The sequence below is a fragment of the Gymnoscopelus braueri genome (assembly GCF_963280865.1).
Source record: "Gymnoscopelus braueri genome assembly, chromosome: 22".
Lineage (NCBI taxonomy): Eukaryota > Metazoa > Chordata > Actinopteri > Myctophiformes > Myctophidae > Gymnoscopelus > Gymnoscopelus braueri.
In genome coordinates, this window is record NC_137624.1 from 27,511,643 (window position 1) to 27,531,865 (window position 20,223).

The following is a 20,223-nucleotide window of genomic DNA, read 5'->3' on the forward strand; positions in this document are numbered from 1 at the left end:
TCCACGGGGCGCCCTCATTCATTCTAATTAAGCCAATTGAAATTGAATAGAGGAAGCGTGTTTACAAGGGGGCTACTGCTGCTCAGCATTCCGCGCACGAAGGCCGCTGTCGTTGAGCCTGATTTATACTTAGCTGCCCGCCGGTGTCAGGCATCGAAAATACCAGATCTACAAGCTCGCAACACATCGACGTGTCGTGAGCTTGTAGATTGTAGACCCATTTTGTGCGTGACACGATCCGCAACCAAGTATAAATCAGTCATTACAGACAACCAGGGGTTTACCTGCAGCGACACTCGGCTGCTTCCACTCATTTGCATTTATGTTCTCTTCCCACCTATTTCCATATCTGCCGCTGCAGGGCTAGGAAACACCAAAGCGAGATATATCAATCATGTTTCAAGCTATAACTAACAAGGCTGTGTGTGACTGAGTAATACTGTAGGTGGTGGTGGCTCGCTTTAAACCATGCCATGGCGTTGGTAGGCATAATGTCTATTATCTGAAAATGAATGCATTTTAAGCAGTGAAGATGCTGAGCTGGAGAGAAATTAGGCTAATGTATTATTTTGATTTAATTTAAAAATTATGAAATGTCTTTTTTGTGCAGTGCCATGATTCCTGATATGCCTTAAGAGAAATATGTCAACTAATCACTAGACTAATTACTAGACAGACAGACAGACAGACAGACAGACAGACAGACAGACAGACAGACAGACAGACAGACAGACAGACAGACATATTGTATGCATACACTGTACATAAAAATACATGATTTATATATAAAAATACATGATTTATATATATATATATATATATATATATACACACACACACACACACACACACACACACACACACACACACACACACACACACACACACACACACACACACACACACACACACACACACACACATACATACATACATACATACATACATACATACATACATATGTACTGAAATGTTTTCCATTTGTTAATTTTCCTCTGAGATTTTTCATTATCATATCTGCTGTGGGGCAAATGAAATATATATATCACTAGCTGTGAGCAAACACTGAATATGGATTTGTCTGCTTTCTCAGATGTTGCTCAGAATCAGATAGAGCATGGAAACACTCTCCGGTGTGAGAGAGGAAGACAGAGAGACAGAGCAGGACAGACGGACGGACAGACAGACAGACAGACAGACAGACAGACAGACAGACAGACAGACAGACAGACAGACAGACAGACAGACAGACAGACAGACAGACAGACAGACAGACAGACAGACAGACAGACAGAGGCAATGAGACAGAGAGATAGGCAGAGAGATACAGGTAGGGTGAGACAGGCAGAGTGACAGGCAGTGAGACAGAGAGGAGGATCGGGAGGTTTAGCTTAGAATAATGATTCATTGATTAAAGGGAGCATTTGTGCCTCCCTTGACAAAAATGCGGACGAAGGAACTCAAAAGGCAAATCCATCTGCATCTATATGATTGATTAGATAATACTGTGGGCAAACGACAACACACAGAAAAGATAAAACCCTGAACAGGCCTTTTCAGCAAGACCGTCTATCATCATCATGGCCAAATATAGGCCAAAGACGTAACTTTAGGGACGCATTGTTTTTGTTTTGTGATGCCGGTATATTTACTGAGTGCTGAGTGTCCGCTTTGCATTTAACCCATTCAATCCGGGGAACGCATCTGTGTCATTTTAGATTTATTTGGCTATTCAAAAATAGCAGATATACAAGCCCATACATAGCGTGGCACCGAGTGCCACGCTATGTATATCTGCTATTTTTGAAAGAGAAAATTGTGAAAATGTGTGCAAATCTTTGAATATATATATATTTTTTAAATATTTACTCAAATCTAACTAAATATTTTGAGATGGGGGGTCCATGGACAAATCCATATCATTTTGGGTGGTCCTTGACATGAAAAAAGTTTGAGAACCACTGATATTATAGCAATTTTTTTAACTGTTAGGATTTAGAAGACATTTGTAGAATCCCCAGAAGCAAAGATTTGAGTTAAAAATGTTATGTATATTCAAAGATTTTCACGATAAGAAATAAACAAATAGCAGATCTACAAGCTCGTAGAGCTATAAGCTTGTATATCTGCTATTTTTGAATAGCCCAAAGTATGAAATAATGGATTGAATGGATTAAAGCCAGTTCTCTTATCATGGATACTGATACAATCAGTATGCATACAACATTATAGCTGCAGTTATGCGACCTAAAAAATGTGAGTTTTACAGGTTACGGTGTAAATGTCAATTGCACTAAGTCAGCGGTTCCCAACCTTCTCTGGATCAGGGCCCCCACTTGAAAATCTTGACAGTGGACGCGCCCCCCCCACCCGTCTGACCACTTTAACACAGCAGCCGCTCGGTTGCCGTGTTAAGTGGTCAGATGGGTGGGCCAGGTGCATTTAAATGTTCCTTTTAACGATCGATCGATTTAGTTTTCCAGCTTGGATCAATGGAACTATATACTTTAAGTTCCTATTTATCGGTATCACAATGAGAAAAAAAAAACTGCACACATGCATGCGTGCGTGCGTGTGTGCGTGCGCATGTGCGTGGGTGTCGTCTGCACAGAGGTGTGTTTGAATCATGATTTTAGAGAAAGAGCAAGCGAGAGAGATTATGTGTCATCACGTAAAAATTATGCAGTTTTTGGCCTCTTGTTGGCCTCATCTTCAGTCACTCTGCTGGCACATATTCAGTGGTGGACACTAGTGGAAAGTACTTTTTTAAAGATTTTCCGGAAATGTTCAAAATATATCAACAATAGTGAAAAATAGCAGATCTCATTAGAGCAGCGGGATCTCGTCTATGGGTTTGTACCACCTGAGTTTATTATTACTACGATTATTTTCACGTTTGTATGTGTATTGATATTTACAGTTTTTGCTATCACAATCAGTTTTGCATTATAACTTGTTTATGTCCGAGTCTGTTGTACTTTTCTAAATCTTTGTTCGAAAAATCTCAAAATAAACGATTAAAAAACTGAAAAGAAAAGAAAATAGCAGATCTACGAGCTCACAACGCATCGCACTGCGGCGTGCTGTGAATTTGTAGATCTGCCAATTTCAAAATATTTAAGTAAATTCTTATGTAGCCTACTTCTTCTTTTTTTTTGGTCAAAAGTCAAAAGTACATGTTTGTCTTGTCTTGTCTTGGCTGAAATGTGGTGGAGTGAGTGTCAAAAGTATCTAAAAAATGCAAATACCCGAGTACAGATACTAGTAGGCTACTTAAGTACAGTACTCAAGTAAACGTACTTCTTCATTACTGTCCACCACTGCACACATTGCATCAGTTAATTAACGAGACAGGAATACCCGTCTGTATGAAGGTTCAAGCTGCAGGCGATGGATATAAAAATTACAGTACAGCACACAGTAACAGTAACAGTACAGCACAGTGCAGTTCAGTATGTAGATGTGGGAGAGAAATGCACTCCCACATTGTGTGCAGATTGGAGATGCAAAGCAAACAGAGAGAAGCTGTCTTCGGCGGTTCACATTCCCACCGCCTGACCTTGCCTTATGCTATAGCATATAAAAAAAGGCTCCTTGCTGTGAATGAGAAACTTCAAGGCTGCTGTTTGTTTCGGGCTGGAAGCTCCATCCTCCTCTTATTTTGTCGCCGTCGACCAGAAACCTTGTATCTCCATATTTCATCTTTTGTATGTTTTTCTTTCTTCATATACTATTTATGCACTATTTAATACTAGTACTTAGTACTACATTTGCACGACACTGCAGTCATCTGATGAGATGACTGCAGTGTCGTGCAAATGTAGTGAAAGTATTCAATCTAGCCGAACCGACGCATTGCATCCCACTTGTAGATCTGCTATTTTCGCAGCTTTTGAATACATTTTTTTTTTGAATGCCAAGGTTGCCAGGATGAATTCTGTCTGTCTGTAGATTATATAGATATTTAACGAATGTAAAGTATTAACAAGAGCTTGCGACTAAATAATATTGTTTTCCTTCCATTTTGTGAAAAGTAACAGTGTTGAACATACAAGGTTTCCACCCAACAGTGATGATTTATTTCCTCCACTTTTTCCATAGTGCCTCCACCCACATTCTCTACACCTCCACACTGTACCTATGGCTAGGGTCTAGTTCTTCCAATTACATGTTTGATGTAATTAAGGGCTAGGATGTGTCGCCTCAAGCTGTTGTTATTGACGATATTCACACGGCAGATATTCTGCTCTTATGTATACTCGGGTAGGTGGAATACTTTGCCAATGCCCTTGCCAATGAACTTGATAAACTGCTGAATGCTGAATGGTGGGCATGTTGTTCATTCATTCTAGGGTTGAGGTTTCTTGAACCCAATTAAAATTAATGTACTAGGGATTAATGTGAAACTAACCAAGGTGCTGATTATTAACTTTTCTGATGCCTTTTAATAATACTATAAATTGTAATAAATATAATATAATAAAATTAAGGAAAGGAAAGACAATTGGGGTTAGTTTCTCTGTCCTAGAGAGAGTTGCTTAATTGTTTGTTTTAGCTGCATTATTCTTTTAGCTATTCAGTAGACTTCACCCCCCTAGTACATGTGAATGGGGGAAGGTAATAGATGTCAGGTGAGTGTGTCGGTGCAAACAAAGGTGCTTCTTGTGTGGATTTTGCTTCTTTCCGTGGTTCAAGGACTTGAAAAATGATTATTCGACTGTCTTCAATTTGTCATAAGATGGTGGTTGTGGCAGGTCCCTGGCAGTGCACTATAATACTTTACTGAGCTTTACTCTCAAACAGAGAAATATATCAATATTCAAGGCTGAATACAATCCGTCTCACAAACGCAACACAGGTGATTTGTAAGCCTTATCAATTCCGCAGGGGAAATTCAGTTTGAGCTTCACCCAGCTGATGGCTACTCAGATAGTCCTGCTTGGGGGGGAAGCAGCTATATAGGGGTTAAGTGTCTTGCTTAGGGGACACTGTGACACATATCACTGGGCGAGCCGGAAGGCAAACCGGTGACCTTCTGATTACCAGACTACTCTACCAGTATAATAATTAGCCGCCCCAAAGCCAAACCCCTTTGTTGTTTGCACCTTCAAGACGGATTTGGTCAGGCCCCCAAATACCAGTATGTGTCTCTCAAAGAATGACAAGACAACTTATGTTCTCCCCACCTAAACAACACTGAACAAAGTAACTGCTTCCCCACTAATGTTGTTTTAGTAATGTAATTTCGCAAACATGTTTATCATGCTATACACATAATATTTTCATCCTCTTCTTCGGTATTGTGTTAGGCACTTAAAGCAACTGGAGACCTTCTAAAAATGAACTGTGCAAGTGGCCAGAACTTCACAAAATCCAATGACACGTCCAGCAGCAGCCATATGACAAATTTAAAATCAGTGCCATCTCAGTCAGTCAGTGAGAGGAGCAGCCAGCAAGTGTAGAAAAAAGGGAGCTCAGGAGGACGAGGAGATGGAAGAAAAGAGAAAAAAGCTGTATCATACCACTCCTGAAGCGTTTGGGTCACACATCAACTCCAGAGGTCTCGGAATATTTTTTCGAAGGAATGGGATTTGCTTCTAGCGCACGTTGCAGCGTATGAGTTAGAGGATTACCTTGGTCTGGGCTGTGGGTGCTCAGTGAGGTGTGGGCCGGCATATGGGTGTGTGTGAGCGCGTGTGTGTGTGTGCGTGCGTGCATCCGTGCGTGCGTGCAAGCTATTTTATGTTCCATTTTAGACAGTGCTGTGTACCAAAAATAGCAGATCTACAAGCTCACAGTGCGTTGCAGATGCAATGCGCTGTGAGCTTGAAGATCTGCTATTTTTGGTGCACGATACCATTGTACGACAAAGCATAAAGAGAGAGAGAGGGATGGAAAAAGATAGAGAGACAGAGAGAGAGAGAAAGACTGACTCTCCACACAATCTGAACATGTGTAAACAACCTGTGTGCACCACAGTGCCTCAGGGTGTGAACATCTCACGGAGAGGCAGCTTAGTCTGGAGGAGAAGTGGCTTCAGTCATGCACACACATAGCTTCCTGAATTCAGAAACGCCCTGAAAGCTTTACAGGTCACGATCAATCACAGATTTGGTAAACCTGTTTGTCTATGAGCTGAATATTGAGATAGCAAACGTGAATTAAAATAAATCGAAGCATGTCAGATGTAGGAATAAGATTTTGGCTGCATTTAAATGGAATATCTACTGCTGTGGTAGATCCATACATACTGTATGTAATACAATTTCCTGCTCCAGCCTATAATTCAGATAGGCCTACAATTTCCTGTTCCAGTATGGTTAATCTTAGATAAAAATGTACATTTTAATACAGATTTTGAGATTTTTTAGACAGCCCAGGAAAAAGCCCATTCAGAGAGAATGGAGAATATGGCAGCATCTAGTGGCAGTCAAGAGACACTGCGGGTGACTGAATTCTGTAGGTCTATACATTTTCCTGCAGTATCTACCGAAATCCCATCAGCTGAAAATATGTGACAAGAATGAAATGGAGGTTAGAATAGATTTTGTCATTTTTATCACAAATTGTTTTTGGTCAGAGAGATGGAACCATGCTGTAAACAGTAAGGCATCATTTTGTTCAGTGACCCAATAGAGCTACAGTACTGTATAGTTAGATCTTGTACACACACACACACACACACACACACACACACACACACACACACACACACACACACACACACACACGCGCGCGCGCGCGCGCGCACGCACGTGCGCATCACTCAGGGATAAATTACATTCACCAGCTAGGGTTAAAAAAAAATGCAATACATCACGTTTGCATACAGGATCCTGGGATCTCAAGTCTAAATGCTTCCTATGTCACATGAACAATGTAGTGTTATAGTCATATCATAGAATTAAACACACTTTGCATAAGTGAATATTATGCATCTAAAAAAAATAGCTCTAATAAGGGTAAGTACAGCGGACAATAAAAATATGCACTCTGCTTAATAAGAAAAAATACAGATTCAGCACAATGTATACATATTTCCCAGCAATAAAATCATTGGACTATGGTAATGAGTAGCTGGGGTAATGTGTTGTGATTAATTTTAAATGAACATTAATATTTTCCTGGGGTGAACGACATATATTATTGAAGCTCAACATAGTTCTCTGGGAGAAAAAAAACTGCAAGATTCTCAATGGTCCCTTGCTAAAGGCTACTGTGCTTTCTGAATTAGCCAGTATTGAAAGCCTAGCAACAGAAGGTGTACATAGTGCAATGATTCCTTGGCAACAACAAGGACGATTTGTTTTTGTATTCAGAAATAATTATTTTTACATTCACTGTGTGCAGAAGAGGTTTTAAAAAGGCACAGTACAGCGCTGTACACGGCTATGTGTTGATTGCTTCACTTTAAAAGCTTGAAAACACTGTGGTAGAGAATCTACCTTCCTGTCTGTCTTTGGATTTCATTAAGTTTGTTTTAAAATGTTTTTGCATTGTGGTTCCTATAGGGGCCGAGATGTGTGTGTGTGTGTGTGTGTGTGTGTGTGTGTGTGTGTGTGTGTGTGAGTGAGAGGGTCTGCGGGTCAGTCTGTCTATCCGGGGCTGGTCTCGCAAACCAATGGACCAATCAGTGTTACATTTCTTGTGCATGTTGCCAGTAAGCCAATGAATTAACTCCCCACACTATGATTTACATTATATTTCTTAAAAACCAGCGATTCCCAACCATGTGGTGGGCCATCAGGAATTCAGGATGTTGCAAGTGGGCCTCCAAATAACTACGAATTCAATGACGATGATATACTGTAACATTAATATGAAAAATGTATGTGAAGCAAATGGTATTTTGTTTTTAAAACCAGTTTTCATTGTTATATCATATCAATAAATAGGACTTTAAAGTACACTATGTTAGTTCCATTGATCCAAGTCAGAACATTCAGATAAACATGCTCTGAAAACGCACGCAGCCCAACCATCTGACCACTTAACACGGCCGCCGCCATTCGGCGGCGGCCGTGTTAAGTGGTCAGATGGGTGGGCCACTTAACACGAGGTTGGGAACCACTGGCATAAACTGATCACACTGAGACATTTGAATTCAAGCCACATATTTACCATGGGAAACATGGACACACACACGCACGCACGCGCACGCACGCACACACACACACACACACACACGCACGCGCACACACACACACGCACGCACGCACACAGCTCTAGCTGTGCAAGGCCAAACAACATCTCCATTTTTAGAGCCGGAGGCGGCCTCATTTCAAATCAGACAAAACAGCCAGAGGACAATCCATACACATGTATTGTGCTTCAGCGCCATCCCTGAAAACAAGGACGTATCTGGAAGCCCCACAAAGACTATTTTTTCTTCTTTTTTGAGCGGTGCAACCGCTCCTATAAGAGGGTTTAGGACCCATCCGTGGTGAAAGTTTTTCTTTCCGTCGTGAAAATGTGTCTTTCGCTGTGACGCCATGCTGTGGAAAACACGCCCATAGGCTAAGCTTTGCAGGACGTGCTGTGATTGGCTAGCGAGACACATGATGAAATTAACTTCAAACTTCGCAGACGCGCTGTGATTGGCTAGCGAGACGCATGATGAAATTAACAATAATGTAAAAAATGTAAGCACGTCACTTCGCAGGACGTGCTGTGATTGGCTACCGAGATGCATGATGAAATTAATAACTCATAAATAGCACCGCTCACTTCACACTGGGTGTGATTTTTCTTTATTTTTATCAATCAACATTTGTCCCTTACAAAGTTCAGACACATACGTGACTCCTATTCCTAAGATGATAATATCTTCCATTACAAAAGTCTCATTGAAGGCTTGTGTGTTCTGGGTCAGTCACGAGGCAAGATGTTCTAATGTATTATTGTTCTGCAATTAGCGAGGAGAAGATTGCACACAGATGGTAAGGAATAATGTACAAAGCACTTAATCAGATGAAACACCTACATTATTTAATGCATGACTGCCTGATGGGAATTTAACAAATCATTTCGCCAAAGCAAATCGTGCCACATCCAAGCCAAGACAGGGTATGTGTATAGAAAATTGTTATGGATGTTTTATCAGATCTCAGTGGATTTATATCATCATAAAACCTGTGTTATAGACCTTCTAAACAAGCACTCTAAAAAGCTGAAGCTGTGCAAGATGGTATGGTATGGTATGGTATGGTATGGTATGGTATGGTATGGTATGGTATGGTATTGTATTGCATGACTGCATGACTGCAGGTCAGATAATGAATCATGTGTAATGTGGATGCATCACCACACAGGGGCAGAAAAGTCAAATTTGCCACCTATTGACATGACAACAGTAGTTATTATGAGTACCCCCATGCTGATAGTTTGACCACCAACATCTACACCATTCTACAAGAACAGTGCCTTTCAGTTATATATAGTAAATGCTTCTGGCTTTTCATCCTGCGATGGCCTGTGTACAGTGCAGTGTACTATACTGTGTTTTAATTGGTTTCTACTCTTGGGAGATATGCTACCAGATACACTTTGCCTTCTGTAGCAATATTTTTTTCTAGGTTTTGCTTTTTATCAGAAAGCTATTATCTTATTGCTTGCAAAAGAATCATTCATCAACAATGTCCATTTCTGTAAGAATGTTTTTTTAAATTCATTTTTATTAAGATAATTTCACAAAAGACATATTTCTCCAAAGAAGCAAAGAAATAGATAGACATTAAAGAAGGCTCTCAATTCAGGCGTGAGAACCCGCCAGCTACACAATAGCACTTCATTTACCACTCTGTATAAAATCATGAAAGACCACAGATTTAGAACAGTCTTATCTAGCCTGAGTGTTGACATTCTGTGTAAATGCATTATACAGACACAAACAAGCTATGTTATGTAAGGCTCTTTTTTTTCTCCACAGCAGTACACCTCAGATAATTACGATGAGGCTATGAAAGCCTCTATTCAAAATGATTTGTTCCTTCCAAGAATAAAGAGAGCTGAAATACAAGTGTCATGGTCGCCACTCCTGCGAATGGTTTTTGTTTGAATGTTTGTTTCCGCAAAGGAACTGAATGTCTTGTTCTATTTTGAAGGATAACATAAATATTAGTCAAGATATGCAAATCCTAAAACACACAAACGGGCGCGTGCGCACGCACGCACGCACGCACACGCACGCACAGACACACACACACACACACACACACACTCCTCAAACAGACTTGAGCTTTTGATGAAACGATTGCTACGTAATATTTAAAAAACTAAATTGGTTGAAGAGTGTGTACTTTGTGATGTGTCGTGTGGTGAGCTTGCACTGTGCTGATCGTCTATGTTCGGCGCACAACACCACCGTACGGCCAAGTATAAATCACATGGACATTCATGGACTAACACAAGTCTGACAACTTCCTTCCTCCTCCCAGTAAATCTACACAATGCACACGTATACATTCCATGTGCCGTGTGCAGGTGGTTTTCATGGTGGTTTCCAGTCTATCTCTGAGGAAAAAGCTCTTGTCAAGAGGTTGTAGGCAGGGATCTACAGGGTTAACAGGAGGATTAACTGACAGCACGTCTTGTTTTCACAGTTTTCTGTCAATGCCTTGTCAACAGGGGCCAAGGCAGTCAGTCAGGCTGGATCTATACATGGTGCATCTGATATTTAAGAGTCTGAGTCTGTCCACACACACACACAAAATTGTGTATTCTTCAGCTGTAATTTGGGATGGTTGAGCTGCTGCACTGCTGCTGTACTCAGAACATGTTAAAGGGATACTTCACTTTCACATAAAATAAACATTAAAAAAATATATTTTAAAAAAATGAAAGAAGTTATGGCAAAATAAACACATTAGTAGGACACTCTAATGCGTGAGGGGGGCCATGAATTTTCCATTACTTTTTTCATTTATTTTTAATATATTTTTTAAATGTTTATTTTATGTGAAAGTGAAGTATCCCTTTAAGCCCCTATAGCCTATATGGTTCTTTAGAGGCTCTGTACTGGTTCTTCAGCTTAGTTTAGGCATCTCTAATGGCTCTATATAGCACCATTAAATGGTGTATATATACCTTTTTTGGTGCTGTGGTCCCCAATCTTTTTCTGAAATAGGGGTCAAGGTTAAAAGTGGATTTTTGTCTAACATGTTTTAAAATGTGGACTACGGTACTATAGGCTTATATTAATGCCAAAACATTTTGTGCTTTGTAAAACATGACTTACGTTTGTAACTTATGGTCTGTGTTTGTAGTTTGTGAGTTGAACCTGTTATCTTGTTGCATTTGTGGACATAACATTTGTGAACAGACAAATCTTGCATGCAAACCAGTCGTTACATGCAACACCGCCTCTACAGATACAACACACAGTTTGCTCGCATACAGACTTTTGTCATGAATTCTGTACAATAGCACCTTTTAGGAGTTATATAGTGCCAAAAGAGATTTCCCTATAATTACGAGCCAAATAACCATGTTTAGTGCTATTTAGCACCATTTGTGCTTAGTGTGATACTGCCAGTATTCCTCCCAACACAGACAAAAATCAACCAATAATTCCTCAGCAGAGGGGTCCTCATATTCCCTTGTTTGGGTTGCACTGATATATTAAGGCGGGAGTTTCACATAAAAACGAGGGTAATGTTTGTGCCAATCAATGCCGGCCCGGTGCAAAATCTATGTTGAAAGATTCGGACAATTAGAATGCATGAGTTCCATCACACCCGCCAGGGATAATACACAGAGCATAACACAATGTCAGGATGTCTGCCGAGACAGTTTGTTATTGGACAGCAGGGGAATCACACACAGTAAAATCATCTGTGTCAATTTAACTCAGAGAGTGTACAAATGTAACCAAATGGACCCATGAGGAATAGTGGTTCACAAAGTGGGCCCCCCAGCAAGTCAGCTAATCAATAGCATCAAAATCAGTATAACTAGTTTAAAACTATACATATTGGCCAATTATTACATTATTACATTTTCACACTCTCTGAGTTACAATTGGATACATTAACAATGAGAACTTTACTGTGTAAGGCGAGGGCTAAAGACAAAATGGTAAAAGTAAGTAAAATCAGCAATAACGGTATATACTATCACACTGTGTTTGCATTTTGGTTTACACATTGTAATGGATGTATACTGTCTTTGACAGTATCCATTTAACAAACATAAAATAAAAAATAGAAATAGAAACCATTACAAATGTCAATAGAATTAAGAACTGTAAATAAAATAAAAAACATCTTTGTGCATTTAAGTGCCATAAAAGGGAGTTTTTTCCCCCAGTTCATTGGGAAATATAAAATAGTAATAATAATAATAATAATACAGATATGGATATAGTAGTAGTGGTATACGGATATCAAAGAAAAAAATGAACTCCATAGACATAACATTACAATACATATATATTGCACAAATACTCAAGAGGCAATTTATCCTGTTTAATCTCTACTCATGTTTCTAGCAAAATATGCAGGTATGCATGGGTGCACACGCACACACACATATACAGTACACACATGCACGCATGCGCACACGCACCCTCTCTCTCACTCACACACACACGCACGCACACTCACACACACACACACACAGTCTCCACTTCATTGATTTTATTTGAACTTTAGTTAAAATACAGACAATGAAGTTGAGTTTTTGAATGCAGCATCGGTTTTATTTAGGCTCACGTGTTTATCATTTTTGGAATAAAGTTTCACAAATAAAAAATTATTTTCCAGAATTAGATGTCTCCATTAACCAACTACAAGGCGATAACGAAGGTCTAAGCAACTAAACGTATCAAAAAAATACGGTATAGAGAACATCAAATTTACAATTACAATTATAATTATAATTTATCACTACATGGTGATTTGGTGAGTAATCTTTTTTTTTATTTTTTTTTATATCTGCCTATGCCACATTGTTTACTACTGTACATATTACGAGTATTTTCAAAGAGGTAATAGAGAGGTAATACAATTATAAAATGCATTTACATTTGTACATTTACACAGAGAATGGGTTCACACACAGACACACACACACACACACACATACACACCGCATCAATCAACTGTGGTAATATCACAGAAATCTGTCATCTGTCCTTTAGCTGTTCTCAACATGGGGTCCTTGTGGGGGTTCCAGGGGTCCCCAGCTAAATGATTGATAGTTAGAAACCAAATGGACCCTTTACAGTTTTGTAACACAGAAAGTGTACAAATGTAACCAAAATGTAAGTAAAAATCATATGGTCTGGTGTATATTAAACTGGGGGTCCTTGAAATTAAAAGGGTTGAGAATCACAGCTTTAGACGATAGCTGCTATCCTTTCTCACATGTACAGTAGCAAGTACAGTAAATGGGCTTATTATAACACAAACTCATGTCTCCTAAGCAACAGAATAGTTCCAGATAATTATTCATGCCTGCAATGTGAATATCTTAACAAAATGTCTCATGGGGTTAGGGGTATGTATAGCCATAGTACATTATATTATCAGTTCATCTGTAGTCCTAATGTGGTACAGTGGTAGTAAGGATTATTGTCTTTATTTTAGCTTACAATAATGAGGAGTGGTTATCGTTCCTGAGATCACATTCAAAAAGAAAAGTTTTCGTCACTAATCCTAGTTCAGAATATCTTAAGTAAGCCTTATTTTAATTTGTTCGGTAATTTGGAATGTAAAACGTCTGCCTCTTTAACTCTGAATAAAAAAATAAAATAAGATTGTTCCTTATATAGACCTTGGATTGCATGAAAAATGGAGTTCTACATTTTGCCTAGGAGTTAAAAATTGACCTGGAGCAACAATATGTGATGCAACGCCAGTGAAACAGAGTTTTTAAAAAAGCATTAAAAGAAGCATAGAAAAGTTATTTCACTGGAGAAGTCTAGTGTTAAATTTGAATTCAACTCCAGACTTCTAATCGATAAGAGGTAGCCATGGACCCTTTGTGCTAAAATTCTAAGACGAATACCCCTTGGAATGGGAAGTGCACATTTTCTTCATTTGTGAGAAATCCGAAAAGTTAATCTTTATTTTGTCCCCAAGATGTCGATGATTATATTGAAGCCTTCTGGACAAGTTCCTTCGTCAACATGAATGCGAATCCCGTTTCTCTTCTAATGTTTTCAAAAGTCAATCTTTTGACCGGCTTTTCCCCTGACTGACTCTTATTGTGCCTCCGTCACGTCGGCACAATCCATTGAAAAGAATGCCGTGAATTTCCTGTTAGTTCTTAGGGGATATGCTTTGTTTTTCCTGTTGCTGGGAGCCAATGGGGTTTCTTTTCTTTTTTTCTATTGCCCTCTTTAACTTCCTGTCTGGGAGCCGGGGCTTTACAGCGAGGCTAGAGAGGTTAGTGTCAGGAGCCATAAACCAGACTCCTGCCATCCTTCAAACCATCTCTGCTCACCCCGCCGACCCACCCCCACCCTCCCCCAGCTCCCCGGCCGCATTGATTGGAGGCTCCGCGGGTCACAGATGAGAATTGTGCTCGTTTATAAGAGTGAAGGATGCAGGCGTAGGGCGGGAACGCTTCTTAAGCCACTTAAAACCTAACCCCGTCGTACAAACGGAAATAGCAGATCTACAAGCTCAAAATACGTGTTGTGAGCTAGTAGATCCGCTATTTTCGCTGTGCGACATGGTCGTATGATGTATAAATTAAGCATATGCCTAGGCCTTTTTTTTTTTTTTTGCCTAGAACAACATGCCCAAAATAGGGGCTGCCGGTGTTTATGTGCTTGAGTAAAAACTACAGCACAAAACCCATATAAGTGACATAAAGAAAGATGGTGGTACTTGAAGAGTGCAGGTTATGATGGCAGTAATCTCATGCCATGCTGCTGGTCGGCGTGCTCTGGGTGCTGCCGATGCTAGCATTGGCGCTACTGTTCTCCGAGGGGGACGGGTTGGTCGATACAGGTTGTCGTTTTGTCAGAGAACAGGGACATCCTGGAAGAAAGGAAAACAAGTTAACCGATAAGTCAATATGTGATGTGAAAAGCATATCTTTGTAGAAGGCAAGTTGGATTAATTACTCACCGGCAAGATTCGCTGCAGTTGAACTCACATCCAGTCCAGATGGATATCCTGAAACCCGTAACAGCAAATATTATGAGCGAAATTATCCCAATTAACACTAGGATCTATGTAAGTCAGAACGTGTAACCTTGAATAGGACCTTTACCTGTTTTGATCTTGATAAACCACAGGGCTCCAATAAGCAGCACTCCAATTAGAAACCCACCAAATGCAATCCCCAACACAGCTGCCAGGCCAAAGTCAAAACATGGTGGTGCTGAAAAACATAGCAAAGTCATGTACACAAGCCTCTGCAAAAGTAATATTATAAGGTAATTACTACTAATAATACTACTACTAAAGAAAGATGATAGTGAACTTTATGCAGATTTTTCTAAACAGAAATTACAGTGTTTTACAATGAATGCAAAACTAAATTATTACAAAAAGATTATATACAAAGTTATTTACATACAGAAGAGGAATGAAAAGCAACAAGCAATTTATAATATGACAATAAAAATAAAAAAAAGATAAAACATTGCAGCAAAATACAGATTCAAAAAATCTATTTTATAGTTAGTTTTTCAGAGAGATTTAAAAGACACCACTGAGGTCGCTACTCTGATCGCCTCTGGGAGGTCATTCCAGAGCTTTTTAGGGGTCTTGACTGAAAAGGCATGGTCAATCTTTCATCTAATTTAGCTACTTGAGAATGGCCAGGAGGGCCATGTCTGAGAATCTCAAGCTGCATTAAACATTGAAGTTTTTACACATTCAAACCTCTGAATAATTGATACAAAATATTATTGCGGTTGTTATGTCACAGCCCAGTTGAGGGCTGTGAAAGTAATCAGTGTATAGAATTTCTGATTTGGTCTAATGCAAATTGGACTTCATAGTCAAGTGTGGGTTAGTTCTTCACTAGCCATCATTACTGCAATTACAGTGTACAAACAAAATAGCAAGCAAAACAACTAAACGGCTACCAGCAGAGTCTCAATCACTGTTCTGCAGCAGTGCTGACATCAGTATTGCTGCTGATAAGTGAGCAAACATTCAAGCCCGTCTGAAAACAAGAACTGAGACTGTCTTGCATGGTGAGAATAAGAATGGCAGAGGAAGCAAACCATCCGTCTTAAGCCTGATTTATACTTCACACGGTGGTGTCGCTCTCTGAAAATAGCCGATCTAGATATGCTAGAATAGATCTTCTATTTTTGTCGAGCGGCGTCATACAACCGCGTATAAATGAAGCATTCCCTTTACCCCATCTCACTCTGGACCCTCTACCTATGCATAATGGCTAACATTTTAAAATAGGCTTCAACCCTCTTTTCCTGGAGTATAGAAAAGAGACGACAAAAAGAGAAATTGTATTTAAGTGTATTTGCTGTATGTTTGGCAGTAGCTCCTGCCACCATCCAACGAGATTCGCGTCTCCAAATCTGTAGTCATTAAGTTGGGTTCAAGCCAGGTTAAAAACTTTTCCCATCAGCAGGGAGATAATAATCCTTTCGAGACATGCACCATTTAACTGAATTGTATGGACACTAGCACTTTAAAGCCTAATACAGTTAATACAATTCCGCAATAGTGTCATTTTCATTATAACGTTATCAGGAGGTGGCTCTGAAATATTGACATTCTATTTAAGGCTAACAAGCACACGGATGCCGGTCCAGCTGGAACCTTGACCCGTTTGATCTGCCAGAATAAAGTGGCCCCCTGAGTGCTGAGCAAGTGTGACATCTGGCGGTCATTCTGGCTAACAGGACCCCAGAGTACCAAAGTTTTATGAAACTGTGTCTCTAAGTCATTGTTAAAGCAGAATTTATACTTTGTCGCTCGCCATAGGTTGGGAATGTATGTATGTATGTTTAGTTTGTATTGTTTGCATATTTGTATACTGTTACAAAAAAATACCTATTACATAGGTAACTATAATTTCATACTTGATCGGATAGTTTGCTGAGTATTGTCTTTGTTTCCTTATATTTGAACAAACAAAAACAGTGTTGCTCTCTGAAAATGTTCAGATTTTTCCAGTTAACAATCAAACACATCTTATTGTGTTTCTATAAAAAAAAAGTAGACGCCGTTCAAATAGGCTTGTTCCTCTGGTATTCGCTTTGTTCTCTTCATTTTGTTTTGCACCGTCAGTCACGTGTTAGCTAAACTATGTGCAGCTTTTGACAGCAGAGCTGAATAAACAGTGGCAGGAAGAAGAAGCCCCCAGTGCAGGTGGACAGGAGGGGATCAAGAGTGGGCCTGTTCTATGACTCCTGCTAGACCCCTGCAGGGACGCCTACCAAACAGGAAGGATGGCTGAACAGGATCCCGGACCCCCAGGATCCTGGCCAATCAAGTGGCACGAGGGCAGCTATATCACGCACACTGACAAACTCTAGCCAATGAGCGCGACTGACTCACATAAACAGCCAGCATGTAGATCTGAGAGAGTTGGGTGTGTTGATTAATTCTGTGAGCAATTACTTGGCAGGCAAAGGATGAAAGAAACTTTTAGGTCAATGAGGAGCTGCTTCTGTTTAATGGGAGGAAGCATGATCCCTTGCCACCAGCCCCGTTTCTCCACGGTCTCTCCAGAAACTTGAATATCTTACATGACTCAAAAAAAATGCACACACAAACACTAAAAAGGAGAGAAAAACAGGACACAGGAAAGGCTGAACGAGCAGACAAGGCAGCTTCCCGGCCGCCACCATTACAACACTGATGCACCAACTTGTATCTTTTTTGTACTCCCACGAGAAATAAAGGAAATAGGAAGTCGAAGGAAAAAAAATTACGAATTCACCGAGCCGGCAGCAACGTTTGCCAAGCCAAAACATGATACTACGGTTTATCAGCGTTTTATTTTTTGCTAAGAATAAATTAAAAAAAGAAAAAAAAGAATGGGTTCTCCCTCTGGGCGACATGCAGTCACTGAGGAATGTGAGATTTGTTCCTGTCTCATCTGCCCGGAGATTGTCCTCCCTTTGAAGAATGACACCTTCCCCTCTTTGTGTTAAACATGCTCAAGGCACCAGGCCCAAAGCCCGCGTTTGGACGGCTGTCCAGCTAGACCCCTTACTTACTTACACACACACACACAATGGATCCCCCCCTCTCTCCCCGGGGGGGTCATTAGTCCCTGATTGTGGCCACAAGGTCAGACTGCAGACCTTCCTAAAGGAGGAGGCCCCACCCACACACACACCCCCCCCCACACACACTCCACAACATATCCTGACCTCATCTCCATGACGACAACCTGTGTCAGCGTCAGCGCGGATGGAAAGCAACGGTAGCCATGAAAACAAGAAAGATTACGCAACTGGGTTTGTGAATTATGCCTAAAGCATGGCAAAAAAAATAAAAATACGTATGTTTAATGCTTTGTGTACACAATGTCGTGTGTAAAAAGGACTGAATCTAAATAATGTCCCTCGTTTGAAAAGATACACAATTACAGGGACGGAACATAACTCACATACAAATGAGCTGGTCTGTAATTAGCCCCATAATGAAATTACTCACAGTAACATAGATATAAATCTAGTCTGCTGGTGCACAAGAGTAACATCTGCACATGTCCGCTGACAAAGTTAATTGAAAAACGGCAACAACTGGATTTTGAAGGTCAGACTGAATACAGTAAATTATCCACACAAACGCTTGAAGGATATCTTGGAGTTAAAACTGAACTCACTTGGTGGCGACGTACTCGGCTGGGTAACCTCCAGGTTCCTCTTCACTCTTCCCCCGACTCCACATTGCTGATGAGAAGGTCAAAAAGAACACGTCATTAAGTCCACGTGGCAGCTCATCAACTACACTTGAAAGGCCTGAATGTCACAAGCTTTGAAATATCAGAGAAATATTATATACCAGTGTGAGTTCACTCTGGATGCTGCTTACTTTAGATCAAAGCTTAACATTCGTATTGTTTCTGCTGCTACCATCTGGCGTGTGGTTCCGCAACTTGAAGACCAAGAGCAGTAGCGCTCCAAGACAGCTACTTCCCCCAGACAACCAGTTTTATGAACCACTGACACTAAATGCCCGTTGACTGTCTTGTCTAAACACACACACTCAAAGAGGCAGCTACAGTACGCACACACACAGTCACACATACCACCCCCAACACACCCACCATATTATTTAACACATCCCACAGGCACTTGACACTTTATATAAGATTGCACACAAGTACTCTTGTGTACTTGTATCTGAGATGTAAAAGAAAATACAAATCTTGAATCTAGTTTTGTGAAAAACAAAGACGCGAATACTGTACATGTCAGATGAAGTTAACAGCAGGCCCAGCAATATTAATATAACAGCTGTTGTTGTGATTGAGCAAAATGAGGCATTAGAAAATAATCTGTGATGTTTTCGGGTTGACTGTTAAAGTTCAGAATCTCACATCATCACTAACAGTTAATACTGTGGCTGTGAAAAGGCACACTATTAATGGGAACCCAGAAGATAATTGAAATACAAAGTCTTCTATTTTAAGTCTTCTTATTTTGACAATATTTTGTTTTGAATATGAGTTGTATCTCTCTGTCATGCGTTTCATGCCTACTGTGGTGCTGCTTTGACACCATAATTTCCACACAGGGAACAATGAAGGTCTGTCTGTCTGTCTGTCTGTCTGTCTGTTTATCTATCCATCTTCTTGGCATTGTCTTGTTATGATGCTGGAGAAGAGCATGTATGTATGATTGCATCATAATCATAATCGTAATGCTAAATGTAGTTCTGGCCATGCTTGCCATGCATACGGTACACTTTAACCCCTCTTACCTCACTGTAGCAGAATTCAACAGAGCATTCCAGGTCCCAGGTGGTGGAGGCCAGCTCCTGAAGTTGCTCCAGAGAGAAGCTGACACGTGTGCTGTTGGGACACACTTTAGAGGAGCACGCCTCAGGCATGAATGGCATCTCCTTCTCCACCGGACACGAGTCTTTGGAGCGTACGAAACACCTGATCACCTTAATGGTCAGGACGATCTCCCCAATGGTCTGCCCAGAGATCTGCAGAACACACACGCAGTCAACATAAAATAAACATGATCCCATCAGAATGGAAATAGCAATAATTTAAATAATCTTGCATACAGAGTAGGTGTGGGAGGAGGACTCTGGGTTTTTGCATGTG

At 40.3% G+C, this 20,223-nt stretch overlaps 1 protein-coding gene across 1 annotated transcript in view; it reads right to left on the reverse strand.

Annotated features, from left to right (window-relative positions):
• Nucleotides 1-9,744: 9,744 nt before the first annotated feature.
• The window catches only part of eng (endoglin), a 56,655-nt gene continuing 46,176 nt past the window's right edge, over nucleotides 9,745-20,223 (reverse strand). Inside the window, exons 10-14 of the mRNA XM_080420112.1 lie at nucleotides 19,869-20,099; nucleotides 18,769-18,835; nucleotides 15,223-15,333; nucleotides 15,078-15,125; nucleotides 9,745-14,987 (exon numbers count right to left, since the gene is read on the reverse strand). Of these exons, the coding sequence (XP_080276238.1) occupies nucleotides 14,866-14,987; nucleotides 15,078-15,125; nucleotides 15,223-15,333; nucleotides 18,769-18,835; nucleotides 19,869-20,099 (579 nt within the window). The 3' untranslated portion in view covers nucleotides 9,745-14,865. The remainder of the gene's footprint in view (nucleotides 14,988-15,077; nucleotides 15,126-15,222; nucleotides 15,334-18,768; nucleotides 18,836-19,868; nucleotides 20,100-20,223) is intronic.